The 26,606-nt window shown below is 46.1% G+C and overlaps 1 protein-coding gene across 2 annotated transcripts; it reads right to left on the reverse strand.

The window, feature by feature from the left end:
• Positions 1-7,146: 7,146 nt before the first annotated feature.
• Positions 7,147-25,581, reverse strand: tmem168b (transmembrane protein 168b). 2 transcript variants are annotated; one of them, XM_035426765.1, is made up of 5 exons: positions 25,441-25,581; positions 22,856-24,134; positions 19,915-20,057; positions 14,810-15,084; positions 7,147-9,122 (listed from the first exon to the last, which is right to left on the reverse strand). In XM_035426765.1, the coding sequence occupies exons 2-5, from the start codon at positions 23,990-23,992 to the stop codon at positions 8,578-8,580; spliced, it is 2,100 nt and encodes a 699-aa protein (XP_035282656.1). In that variant the 5' UTR covers positions 23,993-24,134; positions 25,441-25,581; the 3' UTR covers positions 7,147-8,577. The 2 variants fall into 2 exon arrangements, with proteins under 2 accessions (XP_035282656.1, XP_035282657.1); XM_035426766.1 differs by having other exon boundaries at positions 25,461-25,568.
• Between the last annotated feature and the right edge of the window lie 1,025 nt (positions 25,582-26,606).

Below are 26,606 nucleotides of genomic sequence, written 5' to 3' on the forward strand. Positions count from 1 at the left end.
TTCCTCTTCATCTGGAAATCGAGAGAGACATTTGGAAACACGTGCTTGATGAAAGCACAGCTTTCATTTTCGAATATGCTTGAAAATGATCCATTACGCTCAGAGACTAAATGAACAGCATTATTTTAATTTGTTTTGAACATAGAGAACTATTCCGATAATTACCCGTCCTATTTTTCCGATTACAGAGAATGCCCGTTGTATATTTATATTTTGACCGTTGTGATCTGTTGTGATATCATTATCTAAATTCAAGCAGAAATTATGTCTGAATTCAATGGAGTCTCCTGAGGCCGCTGCATCCACCATTACTGACAACCTCACCTGGCACAGGTGGCCCATTAAGTATTTTGTACCCCAGTGCACCACAAATAGAGCTTTACTTGGGTTACCAGCACCACCAACTCAGGCTACAAGAAAAAAAAAAAAAAAACAGGGAGTTGACTAAATCGGCTTCAGTAGTCTGGCATGCAGGCATGCAGTTTTATAAAAACCTATATTTCATAGCTTGCAAGTGCTAACAAAGCTTATGAAGACAGGAAATTAAACTAAGACCATCCATGGCACCTTCAAATGACCTATGACATAACAGCATTTTCTATCAAACACACACACTGCTGTTAAAAATAGTACTGTTCCACGTTTAGCTTCATTTCCCCAAAACATGTCTTTGTTCAGCAGGTCAGTGGGGTAGACTAGTGAGGGTTCGAAAGTTCTTGGAAAAAAGACTTCATTTGTCTAAATATGCCTGCTATGCAGTTCTGAGCCTTTGGGAATCAGCTCATAATCCACTGTTCACAGCTTCCTCTGCTGTGGTCATAAATAAATAAATACATAAATAAATTAACACGTCCAAATATAGTCAAATAATCCCAAAATTATATAAAGATATTACAATAAGAATGGAATCAGAATTGCAGATATAGAGAGTATCATCATTCCAGAAGCAAACTATGTGTTTAAAATCAGAGACAACGGCGTGGAATTGTGCCAAGAGGATTAATAATGGTTGATATCGCTCTTGTCTTCAGCGGCCTTAATTTAGTTTTCCTCACAGAAACATCCTCTGTGCGTCTCGTAATGAGAATTTCTCCGATTAATTAGCCATCTGTACTCCGTCCTGCTTAACGCGCAGCCGTGGCAGTGTGCTGCTCATAACCAGGGGCTACAGCACAGACTACCAAACAGTTTTCCGTTGTCTTTTCGGTTTGTTTGTTTGTTTGTTTCATGGAACCATAACCTTTCATGGCGTGTAAAGAGCTTTGATACAGACACTTCTGTCACTAGTTCCACTCCTTTCTTTCTTACTTTCTTTTGTTCTTTCTTTTCAGCGCGATTAGTCAAGGCTCCCTTTCGACTTTGAGATATCGCTCTCTTATGACTGGGTAGAGCTGTGGACCCAGCCTTGGCTGTCTGGCTTGAACTCGGTCCCTGTGCAGAATTAATGAATTTATTTCTGTGGAGATCATCTTTGCTTATGGAGGGATTTTTACTAAAGCTTGCAAATCCAAAGGTTAAACCCAGCCGAGAAAGATTCCTGAAAACACCCTCAGGGGCTGCTTGTAAGATATCATAAAGAGGTTATTTACAGCATTAAAATAGAAATTAAGGGTTAGTATTAGGACAATTTCAGATTGGTATGTGCCAGGAGCTGTATCCTGAATAAACCCCAACTCCGCAGATATTTTTTTGCTGTTCCTGAAAAGTTGTTACGAAATCTGCAGTGAAAAATACAAATTTGTCCCTGACAGCAAACTCTGCTGTGCATCTGACTAATCAGCGTCCAGGGACCAGCGACGTTCGCCAGATTGCTCACGAGAGATCTGCCTTTCACACACGCACACACACACACAAACACAAACAGACACGCACACACACGCACACACACACCCAAACAGACACGCACACATGCATGCATGCATACACACATATACACACACACACACACACCCAAACACAAACAGACTCGCACACATGCATGCATACACACACACACACACACACACACACACACACCCAAACACAAACAGACACGCACACATGCATGCATACACATTCGCACACATACACAAACACAAAGACACACAGACACACACACACACACGCACAAACACACACACACACACGTAAGCATGCGCGCACACACACACACACAAACACCCAAACACCCTTGCACTTTACACAGGCCCAGTTGCAGCTTTCAGCTTCTGAATTAGGCAATTCCATTTCATTACACTGAAATTGCCCAAAAGCGGTATAAAAAAGTCAAAGTAGTGGAGCAGTGAAGAGAGAGGGGGAGGGGGGGAGTGGGTGGAGAACTCGGGGGTGAGATGTTGAAGTCTGCCCTTTTGATCAGAGAGTACCCATGCCATCCCATGCACAGCCCCGTCCTTCCAGAGTTCTCATAGTTCCTGTATGACATCACTGCTACACACTGGGCTAACGTGCTCCGCTAACGAAGGCAGGGCATTTAACTTTGGGAGGGGCATCTGAACGTTGCAACAATTTCTTGCTCTTCAAGAACAACTTTATTCTGATCCATTACAACTTACTAGTATTACAAGCAACATATTTATAAAATATTCTAAAATCATGATATGAAAAAAAAATAAAAATAAATAATAATATTAAAATGCACATCAAACACTTTACATCCTGTCTTAATTTTCCCCGGAAAATACTTTTGCAGACAGGTCTGAGGTGGTGGAATTTAGCTGTGCATTGCATCAAAAGCAGGAGGTGTAAAGAGCTCTCATTAGTCTTGCTTGAGAGGGAAACTGAGAGACGCTTAAGGGCCTTTTTAATGGTGTTTCAGACTTTGAAATGCAATTCACAATGACAATCACACCAGTGGGTGTTTAAGGTTATGCAAAGATCAACAGGAAGCTTGAAATGTATTTTCTTGTTTGTACTTTTGTATATTTTAAAAAAGTTTATTTTTAAAGCTGAAACACAAACCTGCACGCATGGACAATACAATGATCAAAAACACTTGGGCCAAATTCAAATGTTAAATTTAACAGGTTGTGTGTATGTGTGAGAGAGAGAGAGGTGTCTTACTGTGTTAAGAGCTGGACGCTGGGTACATATCCGACTGTCACTCCCATCCTTGGCATGGAGCAAAGTCACGTTGCCACTCTATCAGTGAAGTAGGATCCCTGCCAAGGTGTCCACAAGCAAAGCTTCTGCCTGGAAAAAAATTTAATGCAGTCTGAACCTCTTTAGTCTTTCTATCCAGCACTAGTCAAACCTGCTTCAAAAACAGGAGAATAATTATCACATCCAAAGTAAAGTTTTTGAGAAAGGTACAGTTGAGCTGGTCCACCTTTGTGTTCACTAATGAGCTAACTTCCTGAAACAACAAGGTACAATAATTAGTGAAATCAGGTGGTGTAGCACATGGTTGGAGCAAAAACCCGCAGACACTGCGGCCTGCTGGACCTGGAGTATAGTAGTGCAGGTTTAAGGTTTCACACATTGAACAGGAATCATATTGGAGCATGGATACTGAAATCTGGCCCTGGTTTTCTTTTCTTCCAGGTAATCAACTGAAAAGTTAGTGCTACTGATTGGCCAGACGGACTTCACACCTGACTCCCAGGTAAAGGGAGGGTTCTCGGCCATCGAGAATCATGCTTACAGGCTTTTGGAGCTTCAGCACATAATCATCCTGCTCTCTTCCTGCTAAGAGGGAAATGTTTGTTTGTCTTGTTGTCCTTAAGTTACATTTAAATACAATTTTTGTTTGTGCCTCAACTGTCTCGGTTTAAGATGTGGCCATTGTGAAACTCTGAGACTGGCTATGTATTGCTGTCAGCCATCTGAATCCAATGAAACTGGCAGTTCAAAAAAAGGTGCCACTATTTATTCACAGACTGAATTTACCTTGCGCTGAACTTGCAGTGAACTGTACCAGATGGCATTTTGAATGAAAGGATGGATGGAGGTTAATGAGTAACACCTTCAGTGTGGTCCAAAATGTCTATATTCACATGAGAATATGAAATAAAGAAGTAGGAAGAGAAGCATCTGATCCATTTCAAATGGAGAATAACACTGAAATAGAATGTGTCAGCTTATCTGTGTCCTTTCCAACAACAGAGGAAGATTAGACAAAATAAATAATCAGTGTTTTATCAATCCACGATAACGCAATATCATAGAAGGAATGCATTCAAAGCTGCTGCTAGCACGTCAGTGTTCATTACAATCATTCAAAGCGAGCTATGCCACTGTCATGAAACAAAATCAAGACATGTCGCTGTATGGGGATAGTGATGTTCAAATAAACTCCAGATTAACGCGCATCCTTATCTCTGCTAGTGTGATCCTTTTTCAGGCAGTATCCGCTGCAGATTAGACCCACGCAGCTGTGTAAAAAGGATCAGATTCCTCCTGACAAAGAGCCCGGCTCGCTTAGTAGGGACTCTGACTCAGGTCTTTCAGGCGGTTTGGAGAAAGGCAGCCGCACGGCCTAATGCAGTTTAGAAGAAACCCCCGAAGTAATCTAATATTCTTAAAAATAATTTGCGCTCCAGCCATGAATCAGCCTGACCTTATTAACTCTGTGAAGGGGAGTGCTGAGAGTGGTCACAGAGTAGTCTCGGGCCTACTCTGCAGTAATTACGTGTGAGGTTTTAAATATCCTAAATGCTGTCATCCTAGTTCCTCCGTCTCACGGAAAAAAAAGGTGCCCCCTATCTCCTTCTGCGGTGTGTGGGCGTTTGTTCTCAATGGCATTATTTAAAATGGGCACTTGTGTAGCGAAGAACTTGCAGAACCCCTTGTACAGTGTACTTCTCGCTGTAGCATGGTATAGGACTCCCAGAATCCCTTATACAAAGCGCTTCTCACTGTAGTGTGGTGTAGGACTCCCAGAATCCCTTGCATAATGTGCTTCTCCCTGTAATGTGGCGCAGGACTCCCAGAATCCCTTGTACAAAGCGCTTCTCGCTGTAATGTGGCTTAGGACTCCCAGAATCCCTTGCACAATGTGCTTCTCCCCGTAGCGTGGTGTAGGTCTCCCAGAATCCCTTGCACAATGTGCTTCTCACTGTAGTGTGGTGTAGGTCTCCCAGAATCCCTTGCACAATGTAAAAATGTCACAAAGTCATTGTAAAGAGAATTTTAAAAGGGTCTATGGTGGGAGAAAAAACGCAGGGTGTGGAAAAATTGGCGAAGAATCATAAAATACGAGCGAGATCTTCATTAAGCAAGAGTGAAATTCGCACGACACTGAAGGCGAAGGCCCTCCCACAGTCAGCGCGTACAGAGCATTCCGACGTTATCGTCACGGCAACCGGCCCCCGCACAGCCAGCGTTTACCATCCCCGCGCTTGGACGGAGCGTCTGGGGTGTTTGCATTGTATGTAAATCAGACTCCATTAATTATGTCAGCGCAGATGGCGTCCTGGTGGCGGCGCCGGGCTCCTCTCCTCGTTAGCACGGTTTGAGAGACAACTGCCGCGGCCGCTAGGCCCCAGTCTGCGGAGCCTCGTTCCCACGCCACTCCTGCTTCGCATTCTGAGCAAGTCGCTCTCTCCCTCTCTCTCTCTCTCTCTCTCTCCATTTTTTTCCCGTCACCTTCTTTCTCCCTCTCCTTTCTCCTGCTTCTCTTTTTCTTCCCTGGTCTCTCTCTCTCTCTCCAAATTTCTCTCTCCCTCTCCCTCCCCCTCTCTCCCTTTTTTCCCCTCGTCACCTTCTTTCTCTCTCTACCTTGCTCTTTCTTCCCTGGTCTCTCTCTCTCTCTCTCTCTACTCACATCTCTTTCCCTCTCTCCCTGCTGCTCTCATCCCTGCAGGTTTCCCAAGGTGCCGCAAACAAAGCTCCTTAGCTTTATTCCTCCAGTGTGGGGGAATTCTCCACGTGTTCGCTAACGCTCAGACAGATGGTCTTACCCCCCTTCGCCAAAAACATCGTTCGGAAACGTTAAGGGCCCATGGACCCCAGGGTGCCCCGGTGAAGCTTAGCAAGTTGCTCGATTAGCTTTGCGGACGCCCGTTAGCAGTGAATCTCACACAGAAACGGGGGAAGAGGAAAGAACGGCTTTATTGATTAGTACACTTGTCTTCCCCGGTCCACAGTGTCTTCCTGTGAGCACCGGGGATGCAGTAACGAGAGGAAAAAAAAAAAAAAAAGGGGGAGATCATGACCTCAAAGCTGGAGCTCCACCCAGTCCGACGAACGCTTTCACGTCGTCGACGATGATGGACACGCGTCAGTCACATCCCTGTGCTCAGTGGGTCCGCTCTGCACTCGCGGTTACCCGTGACAACCTTCAGCAGGCCAGGCGTTCTAAAATGGAGGTTGGGAGAACACTATTCCTGAATGGCCTTTTCAGTTTCTGCTTCCTGTTTCCACCAAACACACTTGGCTAATTTGCTTAGCTTTGTATGCCAATGGCAGTCCCCTCATTGATCAGTCCACAGCAAAACATTTCACATAGGATCAGGGAAACAGCTTTCATGAGCTCATAAATTAATGTAGCTAAACCGTCAGATCGCATGAATGATCTGGCTCATAATTAAATAATTAGGAGCAGGAGTTGGCATGAAATCCAGAAACAGACTGGACCCTCCAGGAATAGTTTTGCTTCTCCTCCTCTGTATCAACAAAACTACATTTACATTGTTAATGGTAAGCAGAAAATACATTGGAATTAAGGCATTGTTTCAGAGAAACAAGTACAACGAAAGCTTTTGAGAAGATGCATAGGGTTACACAAGGCAGTTACGTTTGAATAAAATACGCTTTGGCTGTTTTTTTTGCATAAACTTGTTTGAAGACTCACAGTGCTCGACAGGAGAAGGCCCCATTTAACAACACAAGACTAGTCACATGGGCCACGGGACAGACGGACACTCTTGTGTGACAACCCCACAACCTCTCATTTTAGGGCCCATCTGAAATGACCATCCTCTGGTTGAGCCTTGATGAAAGTCTTCACTGATAACACCTTCATCTAGTAGCCTACCTGCAGAAGACTGCAATGCATTCATATATGAGTGCACAATTCTACCGGAAGATCATATTCTGTGAACCTACTGTTCATCACTCATGTATTTAGCATCACAATAATAGGATCATTACATTACAATGATCATATAATTATGTAGCCTATATTATCAATACTTAATAATATAAAATGCATTGAATTTGTAATGTCAAGAGATGGGGGGGGGTTGGTTTCGGAAGGCTTATTTTTTGCCCTCCAATTGTGTTGAGGACTCATTCACAGACCCCAGTTGGGGAAACTCTAGGCAACATCCCCCACAAGGCCAGGCAAGAAGGCCTTTTCTGATCCACCTTACCCCACCGCCCCACTAAAAACACGCCAATCAGAACACTTCAGTTTGCAAGAGTCGATTACTGACGACCCAACCACTACAAATTACTGCCCCTGTGTTTGGGCTTCCACTTGTGCAAGCTGTGACATATGGAATCAGAAACAGAAACATTTCAGAAATCAGAAACAAACTGAGCAGCTCCCCCAGCGTAACAGCACTACCCCCATTTCACCACCAGGAGGCGCAAAGGCACTAATAGGGGGAATCATCTGAGTAGCGGCAGCCACCAAACAGTCCCAGTTCTCATGTCATTGGCTCCCTTCCATTGTGAAATCTCTGGCCTGATTTTACAGTCTTCCTGATTTTGTCTCAGTATTACCAGGAAGTAGTGTCCTCCAATCACTGTCAGCATTATTCTACAGGTTGCTATTGGCAGACTCTGTGTCTGTACCAGTAAGGTGCAATGATGACTGTTCTAATGCCATTTTAATACATCAGTCAGTAAACGAGAAACAAATTCTGCTTCCCCTGTGCAGTGACTAGAACACAATTCTCAAATGCCCATCATCTTCATAGCATTAAGAGACCGCCGGTCTATTTCAGTACACATAGTTTTGGGTACAGGGCAGGGTAAGCAACCAGACCCATTCCTTTACAGGGCAGTTTATTTACGTAGTTTTTCTACCAATAACCTGCTGGAAAATTTGGCCTAAAAATTCAGTCAGTGTATAAGTTAACAAAGTACCACTCAAAGTCAAACTTACGATTTCCCTGTCATTCAAGGCCTAAAGGAGTATGGTTATCAGCCATTACACAAAAGACAACAAACCTCCACTTCTCAAGCACCAAATAAGCCAGCTTCATAATCACATGACCAGGTACCTGTCGTTCATTCATAAAGCCAGCGGTTTTCAATGCATCTTAAGACAACCACACCAATATCGAGAGATCCTATGTACACTTCCTCTGAGAGGCTAAACACTGTCACTCTACCCGCCCGTTCAGGTAACAGACCAAGCTCAACACAGTGACCATCATCACCAGGAGTCCCATCCAGACCCAACAGCTGCCCATTAAGTAGGGAACAACAACTTTCAACGTAACCAAACATACAAATCAACTCGGTGGGAGAGACGACAAACACAAGCCGATGCAAATTTAAAAAAAAACAAAAAAAGAAACAAAACAGCCCTTGAACAGTGGGGGAGAGACAGTTATATTACATTTGAAAAATATAACGTACATACATAATCGGTACAGCTAAATAAAAACTCTTTTAAACGGTGGCGAGTTAGGATTTGACCAGCTTGAACCCTTGGCCGGTGTCCAGGATGTTGGGGGGAAACCAGGCCATCTTGAGCCTCCGGAAGCAACGCAGGCACATGCTGCAGGCCCAGAGCAGGTTCAGACCCCCGCACCAGTTGGCCAGGTAGACCAGCGGGTAGGTCACCTTGGGGAAGTAGGTCTTCCAGTGCTTGGTGACGTCACTTCCTGTGGGCAGGTGCAGGGTGTAGTCGCTCCACCTCTTGGAGACGCCGTAGGACGCCAGCACGGTCCGCCCTTTCTCCGCCCACTGAATTGTGCTGTCGGGGTCGCAGTTGAACTCCACCCACTCGGTGCTGAAGTCACCCAGCTGAGGGGGCGGAGACTCGGCGTCCACCGGCCGCCTGAGCTCCGCCCCCTGCACTGCCACGAAGAGCTCGTCCACACCCTTGACCGCCTTCACCCACGGCAGCGAGTTCTCCGTGTCCAGCACGAGGATGAGACGCGAGCAAAACCCGCCGTTCTTCTCCCTCCACCACTCCAGCACCTCGTCCAATCGGAGCGTGTCCCCGCCTGCAGGAATCGCCAGACATGAGGAAGCATTTTCAGTTATTCATTCATTTCAACCCTTGAGGTTGTCAATTCAGGGACAGACAGTAAAATGGGGATGAGACAGTCACAACATCACTAGAAACCTTGAGGCGCTCCACCAATCACAGACCACATTGGTAACAACCAAGACAACAATACTGACGCTGGTTGGTAGATACCTTCCGGCTACTTCCTGGTAATTCCCATAGTAATGCAGGAAGTGCAGACAGAAAGTATCCACCAATCACCGTCGCAGTTGTTCTATTGTTGGACACAAAAAAGGTCCTTAATTGACTACGCACATACTTTCTCACAATAAGGTGATGTCACATCCCTGGTTAAATAGACATATACGATAGACATATACAAGCCCAACCCTTTACTACTCAAAGTCTTGCAGTGCATTTTCGAAGTTGTAGGCACAGACAAGATTTTGGCATGTGGAAGAGATGAAATGTCATGGACTCGTTTGGAATTGTCGCTTCTTGCCAGAGGTTAATTGGCAATGTTTTATTCATGTCTTATTGCTATTATAAATACTCAGAAATTGCTAATTGCCATGCTGGGAATGTATTCCCTTAGAGACAGCACGCGATAAAGCAGCCTTATAGCAATTATGCAACTGTATTTACATCTTAGCGGCATCAACGTGATCTAGAGTCCCATAAATGCATCGCTGGGATGTTATTGGGTGTAATGCAGGCATGCATGCATCACTGTTATTGGTTGCTGAGAGACCTTCAATCAGAAGAGCCGTTATGTATCAAACTGATTTTCCCCTCGCACAAAGAAATCGGGGGGGCCCCCAAGACAAGCCCCAGAGGAATTCCAATTTCAGGCCGATTCCAATCCGATTCTTCACATTCGGAATTGCAGCGGTATTCGAAAAAGTATTTTCCGTTCATGATTCATTGAAGTGGAATGAAGGGAGGTAATTTTACTCCATTTCAATAAATTCCACTTTTATTTCAAAGAGAAATGTCTTCACATTTATGTACTTCCCTATACATCCATATATACATGCATGACTGATTGTAAAAGGATTACTACATGATTTTACAGGCTGTATCACGGCTAAAAGACTTCCAAACATTTACTTACATATTTTAATGGAATCAGAGCGCATACTTCCATAAATTTCAAAAGCCTGTAGTTAATTTCTTGGTGGTTAATAAGTATGAGGTTGGCATATTTGATTGGAGCACTTTGCTTGCTTCTCTGTGTACAGCCTCAAACTGTTTGGAGAATCCAGTCGCATGACCACACTGGATAATGACCTGTTTGTTTGTGTGTGAAGTCAGAAAAAAAAAAAACAGAAAAATCACCTTGATGTGTAGACCTCCCTTGGTAACGTAACGGGTAAAATGCAAGCAGCAGGACTAGGAAGGCAAGGCCTTGATCACTTCGTCCAATCACAAACAGCGCAGCAGGTGGCTATCGTGCAATGAGGAAAGTGCAGCTAGACCGGGGAACCTGCTATGGTTCAATAAGAGCCAACTTCAAATTCAAAAGGCGTCTTCAGCAAAGAGTACAGTGCTACTGACTAGGCTTCTCTTTCCTCCATCAATTATTTAGCCTACACAGTCAGTTTTTTTTTTTTTTTTTTAAGACTCAAAACAGCAAATAGTTAACGTATACTGTGGTGTCTTCTGCAATTAAAAATGAGAAGAGCATTTTCTTATCAAATAAAGCATTTAAACAAAAGGAAGTACCAGTATTCACTTAATGAGCAGCCTATTCTCAAAGGTGCCATTACTACTAACTCTGGGTAAAGATGAGCCCCATTGCTACATTCACTCAACCACTGTACAGATATTTATATTTTTAAAGTGAGTGGAATTTAAGATTTACATTATATTTCCTTTAGCTCCAGTGATAAATTCTTCATTTTCCCCAATTCAGTTTCAGTCACCGTTCAACAATGTTTGTGAATTCTAAGTGACATCAGAGCAGAGTGACCTTTAGAACGACCTCTACAGTGACCTCTAAGGAGGTCTGAGGAACATGGCCTGAGAAAGAATTGATGCCCGAAAAACTGTTTGTAAGCAGACTGTCTAGAATGACCTCAGTGTTGAAAAATCACCTTAAAAAGGATCTCAGTGTTGACGAGTGACCTCTAAAATGAGCTCTACAAGAACCTTAGTGCTGAGGGGAGTGACCTCTGGAATGACCTTTACAAGGATGTTAGTGCTGAGGAGAGTGACATCTACAATGACCTCTACAAGGACCTCAGAGCTGAGGAGAGTGACATCTACAATGACCTCTACAAGGACCTCAGAGCTGAGGAGAGTGAGCTCTACAATGACCTCTGTGGTAAGCCAGGCGTTAAGGTGAAACAGCTGGGTTGCGGGAGCTGTGGTAAACAGAACAGGGGTCCAGCCCCGCCCTCCCCTCCCCAGGGCCTGTCACTTTGTCCTTAACAGCTGTAGGCCAGCGGCTACCGGCGGGCGTGCTGGCTAATCCTCTTAAGGAGGAGCCCGGGGGGGCGGAGACAGAGGGGGATAAATTACATATCTGCCCCCCAATCCCTCCCATCCCCCACTGCCAGAAACATCATCAGCGCTCAGCATCCGACTGGCAGGGGGGGGGAGGAAACACGCCACCTCCTCTCCCCCCCGTCCGCCCCCGCAACAGGTTGGGCCGTTCCTGCAGCTCCCCCCCCCCGCTGATCAGGCGCTGTCACGCGGAGTGCGAGGCGCGGCATCCTTCACCGGGATTAATGGGCTTTGGCGACGGCGTGGGCCGCCAGATAAACTGAGGCTCAGAGATCCGGGCCAGAGATGAGATATATGGGAGCGTCTCCCGAGCGGTGGATACCGAACCGCCGCTCAGAAGGGCCGGATTTATCTCGCCGAGTCGGAAAAGCGGCGCGGCAAAGAGCGCCCCGCCCCGCCCCGCCTGCCCCGACGCGTCCCCCGGCTCCCTGGGACCCGAAGGAAACCCGTAAAACAAAAACGACTTAAAAATAATCAGGAAACAAAGGTAAAAAAAACAACACTGATATGAACAGGAAGCTCGAGACGATAAGAGTGATGTTTTAAAAAAAAAAAAAAAACAAGAAAATAAAAAAAAACTCTACAGCGGCGAAGATTGATAATCGGCTTGCGAGCGGAAGCAAAAAGTACGACTGAGAGCAGAAATCCAGCGATGCTATCCGCAGTAGATTTAGGGTCGTAGAAATAAACAAAAGCACCTTTCTTTCTTTTTTTTTTTTTTTTTTAAATCCGCAGCACACGCAATCATTAGCAGAAGAACAGCAGCGTCGCTGGGGAGACCGAGCCAGAGCTCTGCCAGGAACGCGACGCAGTCATCCCATTAAAGCCCGAGACAGAGCCACGCAGGCACCGTGACCACCGGATTACCTCACTTCCTCCCGGGCGTACACCAAGAGGCGTCGGCCTAATTACGCAAGTCAACTAATTGGTCCCCATATTAATATTTTTTTGGTGGGGCAGCGGTGTAGCATTGATGGCCAGGGACCCGGGCTTGTGTCTCAGAGGTCGCTAGTTTCACTGCTGTGCCCTTGAGCAAAAAGCTTCACCTGGACGGCTTCGGTAAACATCCAGCTGAGGAAAGGGACTGCATTTATAAAACGGAAACTGTGCAGCTGGATATAAGAGCTTCTGCAGTGAGTCTCTGTGCTGTGCACTGTTCTGTGTGGACTTGCAGATTTTGTGGGAACGTCTTAGCAACGCGTACTGTATCAACCCCAAGTGAACACCTATGATATACCTTAAAACTGGGAGCTGTCAGGGTACAGCGACGGGAGACTGTCTGGGCAATAGCCACGTGCCTCCATGAAAGTTTTTGATGAATCTGTATCCCACAACTGAACTGTGAATTGTACATTAGAGGTTCCTGAATCTGAGGATGGAATAGCCAGTCATATTCGTTAGCCTAGCCCATCACTGCAACTTCCTCAGTAATTCTGGGAGAGTCACGTCACTGCACCAAAGACCAGTACCTCAGCTGGGTGTGTGGCCCGGAAGGCTCTGGAAGGTGAATTTTTCCATGTTACACCAACAGGGAATGTTGTTTCTGGGAATGAATCGGAACGAAGCCAAGATTTTACCACTGCATTGTGTATATATAGGCTACTTCTGGGGAATCATGGGAACTGAGTTAATTAGTGGGATAATTACTGCCTCTCAGAAAATAATGCTGTTTTCCTCAGCCTACACTGTACCAGCACTGATGCTCCTGGAACCAGTCCAGTAATGCTAAAGGTTAATTACCCCTCCCCCGACCCAACAGACTTACCTACTGTGCTGTCAGTAAAATATGTTACGTTGCAAACGCAGAGGAGAGTGTTTATGCCTCCTTATTCTGCATTGCAGTCTGAATGGCAAACAACAGAGATAAATTTCTTTTTTTTTTTTTTTTGCACCCATCATTTTAAGTGTCGATTTCTGGATTTGACATCAGTTTCTACCCTTAATTATTTAATTACGAGCCCAAATCACTTGTGTGATCTGACATTTCGGCAATTGTTTTTGATAAGATCACGAATGACAGCTGAAGACAGCTCTCGTGTGCGCAAGTGAAACATTTTGCCGTGATCTAACGTAGGAGTGAACTGGCATTGGCTCAGACAGCTAATGAGCCTGGGTAATCAGTGGAAAGAAAAACCCACACACACACGCATACGCACATGCACACACGCACGTACGCACATGCGCGCGAATGCGAGAACACACACATGCACACACACACACACACACCCTGGGAATGGACTTTCCCACCCTCCCAAACTATAGATTGGCTTTCATCTTCCCACATAGTCATTCCATTGGAATATTTTAAAAAAACAGCACTTATTTGATCTAACAGAAGAGATCGACATTCTCAACTTCTGTAGCAAAAGCAGGAACAGTAATGCATTTGCTTGGATTTTTTTGCGTTCCTATGAAACCAACAACAGCTGTTAACTATCAATCACCACGGCGAAAACGGGCCGACGTGTGCTAGCTAGGGAAATGCTGCAGCACACACGCTTCAGCACCGCGCAGAGCAGCTGCTAGCAAGGCAACCATAGCGCACTGCAGCACTAGCGCTGAGGCACAGTCCAGTCACATTCACGCTACACACTATGCGTAGCATCGCATAATCTGCCTCACAGCTGGACACAGCGAAACGCAGTCCAGTTTTCTAATAAATGCATAAATAAGTTCTTTTTGACACTATTGGTAGCAAATACCAGCATTTTACAAAACAACTGCTGGGTTGTATGTTTAGCTTTCTTTCTTACAAGGGGGGGGAGTGGGCGGGTATTACAGCATGGGGGCGGGGCCTTACCTGGGTCTCGGCATCTGCACGTTTAACTCCAGTCCTGGAGGGCCGCAGTCTCTGCTGGTTTTCCTAATTTCCTTTCAATCAGCAGCCTGATTTAGGCCTCGTAGGAAACGATGTGCAAACTCATAAGCCAATCGATGACTTAAATTAATTCGTTAAAGTGCGGACACCTACTGAAAACCAGCAGACGCTGCGGATTTCTGAGATCCCACTTTTCAGAGGAAATAAAGCTTTGCAATATATATATACATATATATATATATATATATATTTTTTTATACGTTTCCGATCCTGCACTTGACCCCGGTAGGTCTGCTGACGGGAGGGCAGGGCGGTGGGCGGGGCTCCAGATGGAGGGGAGGGGGGAGGAGCCTCACCTGCGAGGGCCAGGTCCCCGGAGCGCTGGGCGTGGCCGCTGTAGTAGACCAGGTAGGTGTCGTGGCGGGGCCCGTCGGCGGTGCGGAGCTCCAGGAAGGCCCTCAGCTTGGCCTGCAGGCTGTCCAGGGGCATGCCCGCCGTGGAGTAGTCGCAGCTGTACGGCTCGATCATGTGGTGCGAGAAGAAGCGCTGGATGCTGTTCAGCATGCCCGTGGAGCGCAGGTTCAGCTCCTGGACCAGGTCCGGCGGGAGCAGGGCCGGCTGTCCGTCAGCGCTGCGGAACCAGAAACCACACCCCTTTTACTATACACTACGCACTCACCCTGTCAGAACCACACCCCTTTTCCTATACACAACACTCAGAACCACACCCCTTTTACTATACACAACACTCAGAACCACACCCCTTTTACTATACACTACGCACTCACCCTGTCAGAACCACACCCCTTTTACTATACACAACACACTCAGAACCACACCCCTTTTACTATACACAACACACTCAGAACCACACCCCTTTTACTATACATGACACCCCACCCAGTCAGAACCACACCCTTTTTACTATACACAACACTCAGAACCACACCCCTTTTACTATACACTACACACTCACCCTGTCAGAACCACACCCTTTTTACTATACATAACACACTTAGAACCACACCCCTTTTACTATACACAACACACTTAGAACCACACCCCTTTTATTATACACAACACACTTAGAACCACACCTTTTACTATACACTACGCACTCACCCTGTCAGAACCACACCCCTTTTACTATACGCAACGCACTCACCCTGTCAGAACCACACCCCTTTTACTATACGCAACGCACTCACCCTGTCAGAACCACACCCCTTTTACTATACGCAACGCACTCACCCTGTCAGAACCACACCCCTTTTTATGTATGCATAAAGGTTGGGGTGTCTACTTTGGCATTGACTAACCAGATGAAGATTGAAATCAATCCATCAAAACAATAAATAGCCAGCGATGGAAACATTGACAGTGTGTTAAATCTTCTCTACTCTATACCAACAATATGTTTTCTAGTCAGACCATAGTCAGATAATAATCTCAAATACTTTCACCAGTCAGACTGATTAAATTCCTGTGTATTACTGACCAATTTAAAAGTGACATACAGTATCACCATTATGTCAAAGGCAGAGGCATATGTATTTGTGATTTGTCTCTGCACTGCACAATTATAGATCTATAATCAAACACTTCACAAGTGGTTAAAGTGCAGATTCTCAGCTTTCATTAAATGGTATTATTCATGCATTTTGGTTCCACCGTGTTTCATTGAACTTTTTCAGGGATCTGCAGGAGTGATTTAACATTTTAACAGCATTTGAAGAGTTAAAGCATTTCAAGCACATTATTTGACCCAGGTCTGGAGGGAAATTAAATGGGAAAACCTCGTTAAAAAGGCATTTAGGACTACTGCCATTTCTCTGAGAGAAATGTCAAGGATACGCCAAACACAGGATCTTGTTAAAGTCTGACGAAGGTTTGACGGAGAGATTAAATGCCCACCTTTCAGAGCCTGTGCCCGGTACCTCATAGACACTATAAATCAGCCATTTTTCATGGACATGAAGCATCGACCACTTTTCTACTCAGTTTGTTTTTCACTACACTGGAATTCAAACTATTTTCCCGGCATATGAATAACCAAACAAATAAAAATTAAGGTGAAATAATGAGTCATTTTTCAGAAATAAATAAAGGCGTAAACTGCGGGAATGACATCACTGAAATGACGGGCAGGAAAGTGGCTTTGTTTTTCGCCGCCTGTTCGCTGAACAGCGAAATAACGGAGCAAGAGCACGCTGACCTGCAGCGACCCGTCCATTTCTCACTCCGGAACCGTCGCTCGTCCATCACGCCGAAACCCCCCCTCCCCCTCCCCCTCCCCCTCCTCTCTCTCTCTCATCCGTTCCCTCTCTCTCTCTCCCTCATCCGTTCCCTCTCTCTCTCTCTCCCTCATCCGTTCCCTCCCTCTCTCTCTCCCTCATCCGTCCCCTCTCTCTCCCCGAGCTCCCCGCTCGCAATAGTCTTCCCCTCCTTCTCTCTCTCTCCCTCCTTCATCCTTTCCCTCTCTCTCTCTCCGGTCTCCTGCTCACATTCGTCTTCCCCTCCCTCCCTCCCTCTCTCTCTATCCCCCTCCCTCCCTCCCTCCCTCCCTCCCTCATCCTTTCCTTCTCTCTCCCTCTCGCCGATCTCCCGCTCACATTTGTCTTCCCCTCCCTCCCTCCCTCTCGCTCTCCTTCCCTCCCACGCTTTCTCCATTCTCAGCCCTCCCCCGAGGCCCTTCATCATTGAAAAAACATGATCCGAGACCATCAAACACCGAATTATGAAGCGCTGCATTCTCTCCGCACTCGCCTCTCTCCGGCGTCTCCGCACGAGGCCTGCATACTGAGAGCAGGAGGCCTCAGAGCAGCAGCTAGGGACGGGGTGGGGCGGTGTACCCCATCAGCCTCTCTCGTTTGGGGGTAACCCCATACCGGGCGCGCGCTCGGATTACATCACGTGCCCCCGTGTCACGGGACGGGTTCTGGCGCTCGAGACGCCACCGCGCGTGTAAAATGGGGCGGGTCGCCACATGTCGGAGCGCCCGCTCCACGCTTTTAATTTGGTGGCTTAACCCTTAACCCGCTTGCTTGACCTTCCTGTCAGTGTGACATCATCAGCAGCACAGAATTTCAGCTTCAAAAAACAATTCCAACTGAAGCACAGCCTTCCAGCACTGAGCAGAGTGGGAATTCTGCTAGAGTTGGAATTGTTTTATTTATTTTTTTAAAGCTGAACTCTGTTACAGATTATTTTATCCTCTTAAAAGAGCTGTCAGTTAAAGGGATAGAGATGTCTGATGTCAGATATGGTCTATTTGAAGGCAGTGCCCTTTCAAGAATAGCTAGCCAGACTTTCACAGTACCTTTTTAATTTTAATGAGGTCACTTCCATAAGAACTAGTATGAAAATACATGTTCTAAAAAATTACAAGAACATCTCTATTTTAAATACGTTTTCTTCTGCATTTATTTGCACTGCAATGTGCAGAAACAATCCACTGTCGACAAAATTCAATCAAGAAAAACAGAAAAACTATACGGAAAGGAAAATAAAAGAAATGCAGATGGAATGACCATAGTGTATCCATTTAGTGAAAGCTTAGAATACATAGAATCTTCTAGAATGTGATAATGTGATTGTATGCTGTAGCATTAAGATTTCCCTTCAATGGAAGGGGCCTAGCCCAAACAATGAAAAACAGCCCCAGACCAAGGGGTGTCCAGATACTTTTGGTCACGTAGTGTATACACTTCGTCCTCCAGACAATGGCCTGAGAATCCATTCAGAACTGGCGACTACACTACACTTCACTCAGCACATAACACAGCAGCATCTGGCTGGCTCGTAGTCCGGTCGGACCGACGAAAGAAGAACAATAACCCGCGATGTGGATATTGACCATCCGGAGTTCCTGTCTGGCCCTGAGCTTATTGCACGCGGCGTGGCTTCATTTCCACTCATCTCCGCTCGGAAAAGATCATTATATTTTACGAGATGGCGGCTTGCGCGACTCGCGCGCGCCACACGCTTTCCTTGCGAACGCGCGGCGCGGCGCGGCGCGGCGCTTATGTCTAATGTCATCCTTCATTACTCACCCCACCGCAGCCCTCCCGCCCCGAAGCGGGAAAAAAAAAAAAAACAATAGCGAAAACACGACAATAAACATCAACGGTGTCATAAAGGCCGGGAAACATCGCCGTTATGTTTTACGCCTTCGCCGCCTACCCTTAGTTAGGAGGGAAACCCACTTAGGCACAAAACATTTAGGCCCGGCGACGAGCAATAAAGGCATCAGGCATCTATGCCTGCGCGTATCAGCAGCGGGCGAACGCTCAGCGCTCACGATCCTCCTGCTTCCAGTTATAAAATAAACCCATCACTCTCCTGAGCGATTCTGTAAAAAAAACATTTTTTAAATAAGGCACGATAATCTATTTTCCACGGGAGCAAACGAGGGGGGGGAAGAGAGTAACGCAGGCGCGCTTTTGGTTCCTGTGAGGTCCGAACGGGTTAACCGCGCACGGGATGCTAACCGCGCACGGGATGCTAACCGCGCGGAGAAACGATTTCGGGCGGGGGTCTCTCAATCTCCAGCTCTGGAGTGCCGCGGAGTCTGCGGCCCGCAGTGGATTCCCTTCTAATCAGCAACTCATTTAAACTTTGGAAAGAAAGGTGTGTGGACCCTTTAGCTAATCAGCGGCCTGACGGAGGCGCTTCTGGTGCTGCTGTTCACCGTTACTCAGCACGTAATTGAGCTGCTGATTACACCGTTAACTCACCTGGTTTGCAGGGCCTGAACTGGCTGCTAATATTTTAAGGCAAAGACAAACACCAGCAGACCAACCAGGACCAGGGTTGCAGACCCCTTAAACACCCTTTAACACACTGTCAAAATACAGTGTGCAAATCCATTGGCTATGAAGCGTTATGAAGGTGTTATAACAGGCCATGGGGGCTTAATGCAGTAAAAGGTAAAGGCGGTATAACACGATGGTGCTTTGTACCTGCATTGGCTATGAAGTATCATGAAGGTGTTATAACAGGCCATGGGGGCTTAACGCAATTACGGGTAAAGAAGGCGGTATACCACGGTGGTGCTCTGTACCTGCAGTGGCTATGAAGCATTATGAAGGTGTTATAACAGGCCATGGGGGCTTAACGCGATTAAGGGTAAAGAAGGCAGTATAACACAGTGGTGCTCTGTACCTGCAGTGGCTATGAAGTATCATGAAGGTGTTATAACAGGCCATGGGGGCTTAATGCGATTAAGGGTAAAGAAGGCGGTATACCACAGTGGTGCTCTGTACCTGCAGTGGCTATGAAGTATTATGAAGGTGTTATAACAGGCCATGGGGGCTTAACGCGATTAAGGGTAAAGAAGGGGGTATACCACGGTGGTGGCTCTGTACCTGCAGTGGCTATGAAGTATTATGAAGGTGTTATAACAGGCCATACTGGCTTCATAGTGGGGGTGAAGGTGTTGTGAGATGGCGGCGTTCCGTACCTGCAGTGGCTTGTGGGAATGACCAGCGCGTAGCCCACACAGGTGCCCCCCAGGCAGTTCCCCAGCTCGTGGAAGAGGCCGTGGACCAGCGACTCCAGGGGCAGGATCAAGAGGAGCATGCTCAGGAAGGTCCCGCTGTTTGGCTGCCCGACACAAGCGCACCACACATCGTTCATTACATCACTGAGCAAAGACAAGCGAACACCGCAAACAAAAAACAACAGTGAAACATCAACTCAGTAAATCAGTAGATCATATTTACTCAGTAAATGAACAGTAAATCAGCTCTTACATAGTACACATGGTCCCTACTGGACTCACATGTACTCTGTAAGAGCCGAGTTAACATCAGAGATTTTACTGTGAAGATTAAGCTGTAATCGTAACTACAGGTAATGAACAAAAAAAGAACACTGAAACAGGAGAGCGTTCCAACGGGGAGGGGCTTCCGAGGTTCGAGATTCCGGACCCTGTGTCACGGAGGCCCAGCACCCGATGAGGTCACGTACATTTTTAATTATGTACAAACATTTCACGAGCGGATGAGAAACTGCGGTTTGAAACACTGATGATGCTTTTCTGGTTAGAGGAGATACGGTTAACGGCACTGGCTTTCCTGTGTGGGTGTTATTTCGGTGACGGCAGGCAGCTAATGACCATCGATGAGAAGGCCGTACCCCACACCCCTTCCGACCGCGCGAAAAGAGCACGGCCGCCACGGTTTAGACCGCTTCCTGTTCGTCTCAAATCTCGTAAAGTGCCATCTCAAGCCCGGCCAGACTTCAGTAACGGCTCAGTAATTATGCCGCCGCACGTTCTCTCCTCCATCAAACCTCCTCGCGTCTGAAACAACCGGGTTTCAGTCACAACTTCAGAAATACAGTCTTTGATCGCTCTGATTCCAGACTCAGCGAACAAAAAAAACTCGACACTTGACATTTTCGTCGGCAGTAATTGCCAATTTGGGCGGCACTCGAAAGCGTGAATTCACCTGTCTAGCCTGCTTAGCCAATCATCAGGGCCGAAAGTTAATTATAATTACATCTCTATCCTACAGCTGATCGGTCGGTAAGTTTTAGGCCCAATTTCCTTAAAAAAAGCTTTAAAAAAATAAATAAATAAAAAAAGTTCTTGTGCCCTGAGGCTGGTAGCTTTGCTTGCTAGACTCTGCCTCTCTCTCCGATCTCTACGGTGAAAGAGGCAAGAGGAGAACACCGAGATGAACTCAGCTGAACCCAACGCTTTACAGCGTCCCGTCTTCACAAACGCGGAGCTTGAGCGACGGCGCGGGGAACGGACGAAGCGCAAGGTCAAAAACACGCTCAATCCCGCTATAATAGACTGCTCTATTGTGACCGAATGACAGTGAAGTAAAGCTTTCTTACCACAGCTTGTATCGAGCACAAGACAGTTCTAGATAGCCTATATCTTAAGGATGCAGTTATAGCAGCCACATTGATAACACGTGTCACTCACCAGAGCAGTCAAAAGGACTACAGCTGGGGATGACATGCACACAATTTTTAAAAAATTAAATAAACTTAAAAAAAAAAAAAAGTATTTCCCTTTTGAATAAGCCCGAATGCTTATGGTGACTAGGATAAGCCATTTACTACTGTGACAGTAGCTTTTGACAGCCAGTCTGAATGGGCATCAACTTTTGCATTAATTTTTTTTTTCTTTCTGAAGAGAGACGCCCGCTCTCTGAAGACGCTCCACCGGGCACGTCTCTCCAGCAGGGTTAAAAGTGATTGCGCCTAATCAACAACGTGACGCGGGGCACTTTCCAATCTCGTTGAGCTTAATGAGTCGCCAGAAACGAGGGCTAATCAAGGCAACCGATCGGATCGAGGGTCGAAAAGCCTGGCGGAGAATAAAAACTTGGGCGATAAAACCAGTTCATTAAAAACGTACTGACATTGTGGCAACTTACAGGTAGGCCACTTCCACCCACTTTAATAAGCTTCAGTCTCCCAAGTGTACTTTTAATCAGTAAACTACTTAGCTAATTGAAGCTTCAATTACACATCGTCGCACATAATTAGCAAAGATCAGAAGAGATGATAATGACTATTAACTTTCCCCATTTTCAGTAAAACCTAATCTAATTTTGTTGCCATATCACAGGATGGTACAAACAATACTGACTTAAGGCACCGTCTGTTATTTTCCTCTGGGAAGTGAACAAACAGCTCCAGGCTCAGCTGTACATTGCGGTTTTGTTAGCATTGGAAGTTTCTGAAAAGCCTGTATTACCGGGTTTGACTTTGAACAGCCTCTACACTGCAATTCGGGCTATAAGAAAGCGTGTCTTAGTGAACGTTTATTCCACGAGTCTCTATAAAAATACAGGACGTGCAAATAATAATTATAACGGACTCTGAATGCGAATGCAGCCATTTGACAATGTTGTCCTTGACGGGACCATCTGCACTGTACGTCACACTCCAGTCATGGAGAGACACAGAGCCTGCTGGTTTTTTCCCCCCATGCGTTTTAGCATTTTTTACTTTTTACAAACAGCTCCCAGGGTTGCAGACTTAGGTACGGACAGTTCAGACATTTAAAACTAAATATTAATAACAAGTGCACTTCCTCACAATGCCTACTGGCTGGGTGGTCTGCCACAAAAATAAAACCAGTGAGAAAAAAAGACCACAGTATAAAGCTATGAAAATAGCAGCACACCAAATTTAAACATAAAAAAGAGACGTCACTACAGACACCTTTTAGACACGGGGCCAAAAATAATAAGCCGTCCATGTAGTGACGTCTCTTTTAAAAAAATTTTATTTGGTAGTCCAGTTCAGTGCATTTAATTTGCTTTACGTCTATAACATGGATTGTGCTTTACCTTCCTTGACCTGCTTTCAGGACTGCATCAGCATGTACTGACAGGTTGGTAATTAAATTTTATACAACTGCAAGGACCGGGGCCTACCTGCCAGGAAATGGCTGCCAGGATGGCGGTGGACAGGAGGCTGAAGAAGGCCAGGCGCTCGGAGATGAGGCAGAAGTGGCGCATGCCCTTGGAGGCCATGACCCTGTCCAGGCTCCGGCCCTCGCCGCGCTGGGCGCCATAGACCTTCTGGCATTCGCCCAGCTTGGAGTGGAAGCCCCAGAGCGTGACCACCAGGATGGCGTGGCAGACGGCCCAGAAGACGGCTGAGACGCAGAAGCTGGGGATCACCACGTACCACAGCTCCAGGTCGGCCAGCTTGACGGCGGCCAGCGCCAGGAAGGCCAGCTCGGCCAGGCCCAGCGGGAGCACCGTGAGCCGGCGCAGGACCGGGCCTCGCGTCAGGAAGGGCAGCCAGCGCTCGGTCACCGACAGCCCGCTGAAGTAGACGTCCAGCAGGGGGTCGCAGAGCAGCCGGCTCAGGTAGCAGGACAGGGCGAACGGGTTGGCCTGGATGTCCAGGGCCCCGAAGAACACCGTCGAGGTGACGGCGGCGAAGCAGGCCAGGTTCGGGAGGGCCAGGAAGGACTTCATCCGGAGGTCCACCACCAGCACGGCCAGGGCCACCACCAGGACGATCAGGCTGAGCGCCTTGTGGAGCAGCATGGTGGTGCTGGCGATGGCGAACCCCACCAGCTCCAGGAACTCGGCCGAGGTCAGGAGGGTCGGCCGGTGCCGCACCCGGCCGCGGACCCGCTCCAGCAGCGCCCACAGGGTCCTCAGCACCACGCTGGCCAGCAGCAGGTAGTTGGTGGCCTCCTCCTTGACGTCGTTCTGCAGGGCGGGGCTGTTGAGGAAACAGAGCAGCCCCAGCAGGAAACCGAACCACAGGTGGAAGAGGCTCATGCTCGCCGCCTCCATGGAGAAATAGTAGTACAGTATGCTGGCGATTCCCAGGACGAACAGGCCCAGGATGAAGATGACCAGGATGGTGGCTTCCGCGGTCTTCTCCCAACGCACGTACAGGCCCAGGCAAATGGCCACCAGCAGGCTCAGGCTGGACAGATAGCCCAGGAACCGAACGGGTGACAGCATGCCGACCTCCCTGTTTGCTTCTTCCAGTCGGGTCATGGCGGCGTACAGACAGTGACTAACACAGTAGCGTAACGACCTGCACATTTACGAGGGCGAGCACAGGCTCATTACAGTAAGGCAGGCAAAGTCTGTAGGTTGGCCACCTGGGCTGTGTGCTTAAACAGATGGGAGTGGGATTCAGAGGGTCCTTCCTCAAATATTAGGAAGGAGGTGAAATCCTCCACAGCTGAAAAAAAAACGACAGAACATGAACCAATTAATGAAACATCCTTCAACAAATTAGTAAATGCATGAGAAGTCTTTTTTCACCTCAAAACATAAACCACAGCATGTCAGTTTTGTTATAAGGATTAAAATGCAAAAAAAGCAAATTGCCTTGATAATTTCTGCAGCTATTGCTCCATCATTCGGGCCAATGAGCTAGCAAAGGGGTGCAGTAAACTAAGCAAGTTACAGAGAAGGGCCATTAACCGAGGATTGTAACGGAGGTTTAGACTGTTTGCCAGACAGACAGGACACATCTACACACCACACCCAACCCGCAGCTGATCGTGTCAACAATTCAACTATAACTAATTTGTCACGTGATGAGTCATCAGATAGCTGGAAAAAGACCAGATTATCTGATAAAGGAGTTCAGTGGATCGCCACTCAAACATTGAAATTTACCAACTAATCACTACATGCACCCTACATAAATCTGGCTGACGTACCCAGACGACAATTCAATGATATAACGGTATAAATAGCCAGTCAGCCAACAAATAACGTTAAATCTTTCTGAAATACGGATGCATTCTTTGGATTCCTAAACTTGCATGTCATTTTTTCTCTAGCAGCTAGCTAACTACAAAGATGCCTTTTCAAGACTTCAAAACCGGCTTTCCCCTTCAGTCAAGTTAACTTCCGTACTCGTAACCGCATCTTAACCGTCAAATATTTTGCATTAGCTAACGTCAACTCGCAGTAGCGGTATAATCAGGTTAGTTCCCGGATGATGTTTGAAATAATTCGACAATCCACATTAATAAACAAACTAGTCAGCTGAACCAAACATTTTCAACACGAAGTGAATCCGTTCATAATAAAGCTTGGTGATTAGCTCAAGGTGTTAAAAAGAGTCATGTTTAATACTAAGTCCTTGCAGATAATAGAGTTTGCTAAATTATCTTGCCAGTTAGCTAGTCTACTTACTGCGGAAACTCACGGTGACAGTCAAACCATTACACTATTGCGTTAAGCAAACGATATCGTCTAAAGTACTCCATACAACACTGAGTTTACTAATTCACATTTTCAGCTAAGCAGAAGTCTAGCTATCTAAACCATCCATTGCAGCTATCAAAGTAATATAAGTAGTTGCATAGCGTTAGCTAAATTGTACACAGACATCTGGAGAGCAGGCTTCTCTAGCGATAGCATGCTACTAACACAAGCTAAATTAGCTTTGTTCGTAAACTGCATAGATGCCCAGGCACTGTCAGAGTTTGGAGCAGAATAAAAAATTAATACAAAACTAAAGTGAAATTTACGTGTTATGGTTCATTTTAACCTGCCGAATCTCGTTAAAGGTCATGATGGATACGTCTTCAACTTTTCCTGTTTGAAAACTTTCTTGTTTAACATCCGCCATCTTCCTTTCATAAAGTACGGCAAGCAAACATGGACAAATTGAGAAATGTTAATCGTGTCGATTAGCAGATATCAATGGTCAGTTGCGTGACCAATGTTCACGAAAATCAGAAAACATTAATCAAAATACCACTTTCTTTTAGTACATTTTTCATCTCCACTTGACATCTTCACAGATTATTAAGATCTTAGAAATAAAAATAGGCAGTTGCCATAACAAAAAATACCCTTCTTATTGCAACTTAGGTTAGGTGTGAACTTGGTTAGTATTTGAATGGGAGACTTCGGGAAAACAATTTGGTCTAAGTGCAGGTGGTGGTGGCCCAGGAGGCACTGTGCTGTCAAATTTGCCATCCTTTGGATGAGATGTCAAATCGAGGTCCAGGCTCACTGTGGTTGCCAAATTAATATACTGAATATATTAATATACTGAATATACAAGTTGCATACCTCAACTTGTATGCAATAAAATCACTACATTAATACTACCGTTATCAATACTACCGCGGTATCAAAAAAATACATATATAGTTGGCTTATGAGCACTAGTCCAGTTTTTTTTCCCCCTCAAACATGAATATTTTTTCTTTAACAACCAAAAGCATTTCAGAAAGCATGGAATTATACCAGACAATTATTTTTCATGCAGTTTTATTTAGGAGCAGCCTTGAGACTGATGAAACCAGCCTTTTTGCAACCCAATTCATTAAAGAGTGCGTCAGACTCAGTTAACCACTTTCCTCTAGAGATCTCTTGCTTTGGTTTTTAGTCATTTGGTTTCCTTGGAAAGGACATTGATTCATTGTATTACCATATCCAAGAGCACTTATCTCTTCTATTATACGCCTGGGCTAAGGAGGGCTGATGGACTTCTTTTCTTTTCTTTTTTTACCCTTTTTCCACCATTGAAATGCAAGAAAACTCCATCAGCCCTTACATCCTTTAAGCTGCATGACTTTAACTGCTTGCTTCAAGGCTGTCCCAACTGGTCCATAAAAACAGCTCCAAGGACTTTAGCAGAATTGATTGCACATCACCTGTCATAACCGGTGATAGCACGTCACCT

Source organism: Anguilla anguilla, chromosome 7 (assembly GCF_013347855.1).
Source record: "Anguilla anguilla isolate fAngAng1 chromosome 7, fAngAng1.pri, whole genome shotgun sequence".
In the NCBI taxonomy this organism is placed as follows: Eukaryota; Metazoa; Chordata; class Actinopteri; order Anguilliformes; family Anguillidae; genus Anguilla; species Anguilla anguilla.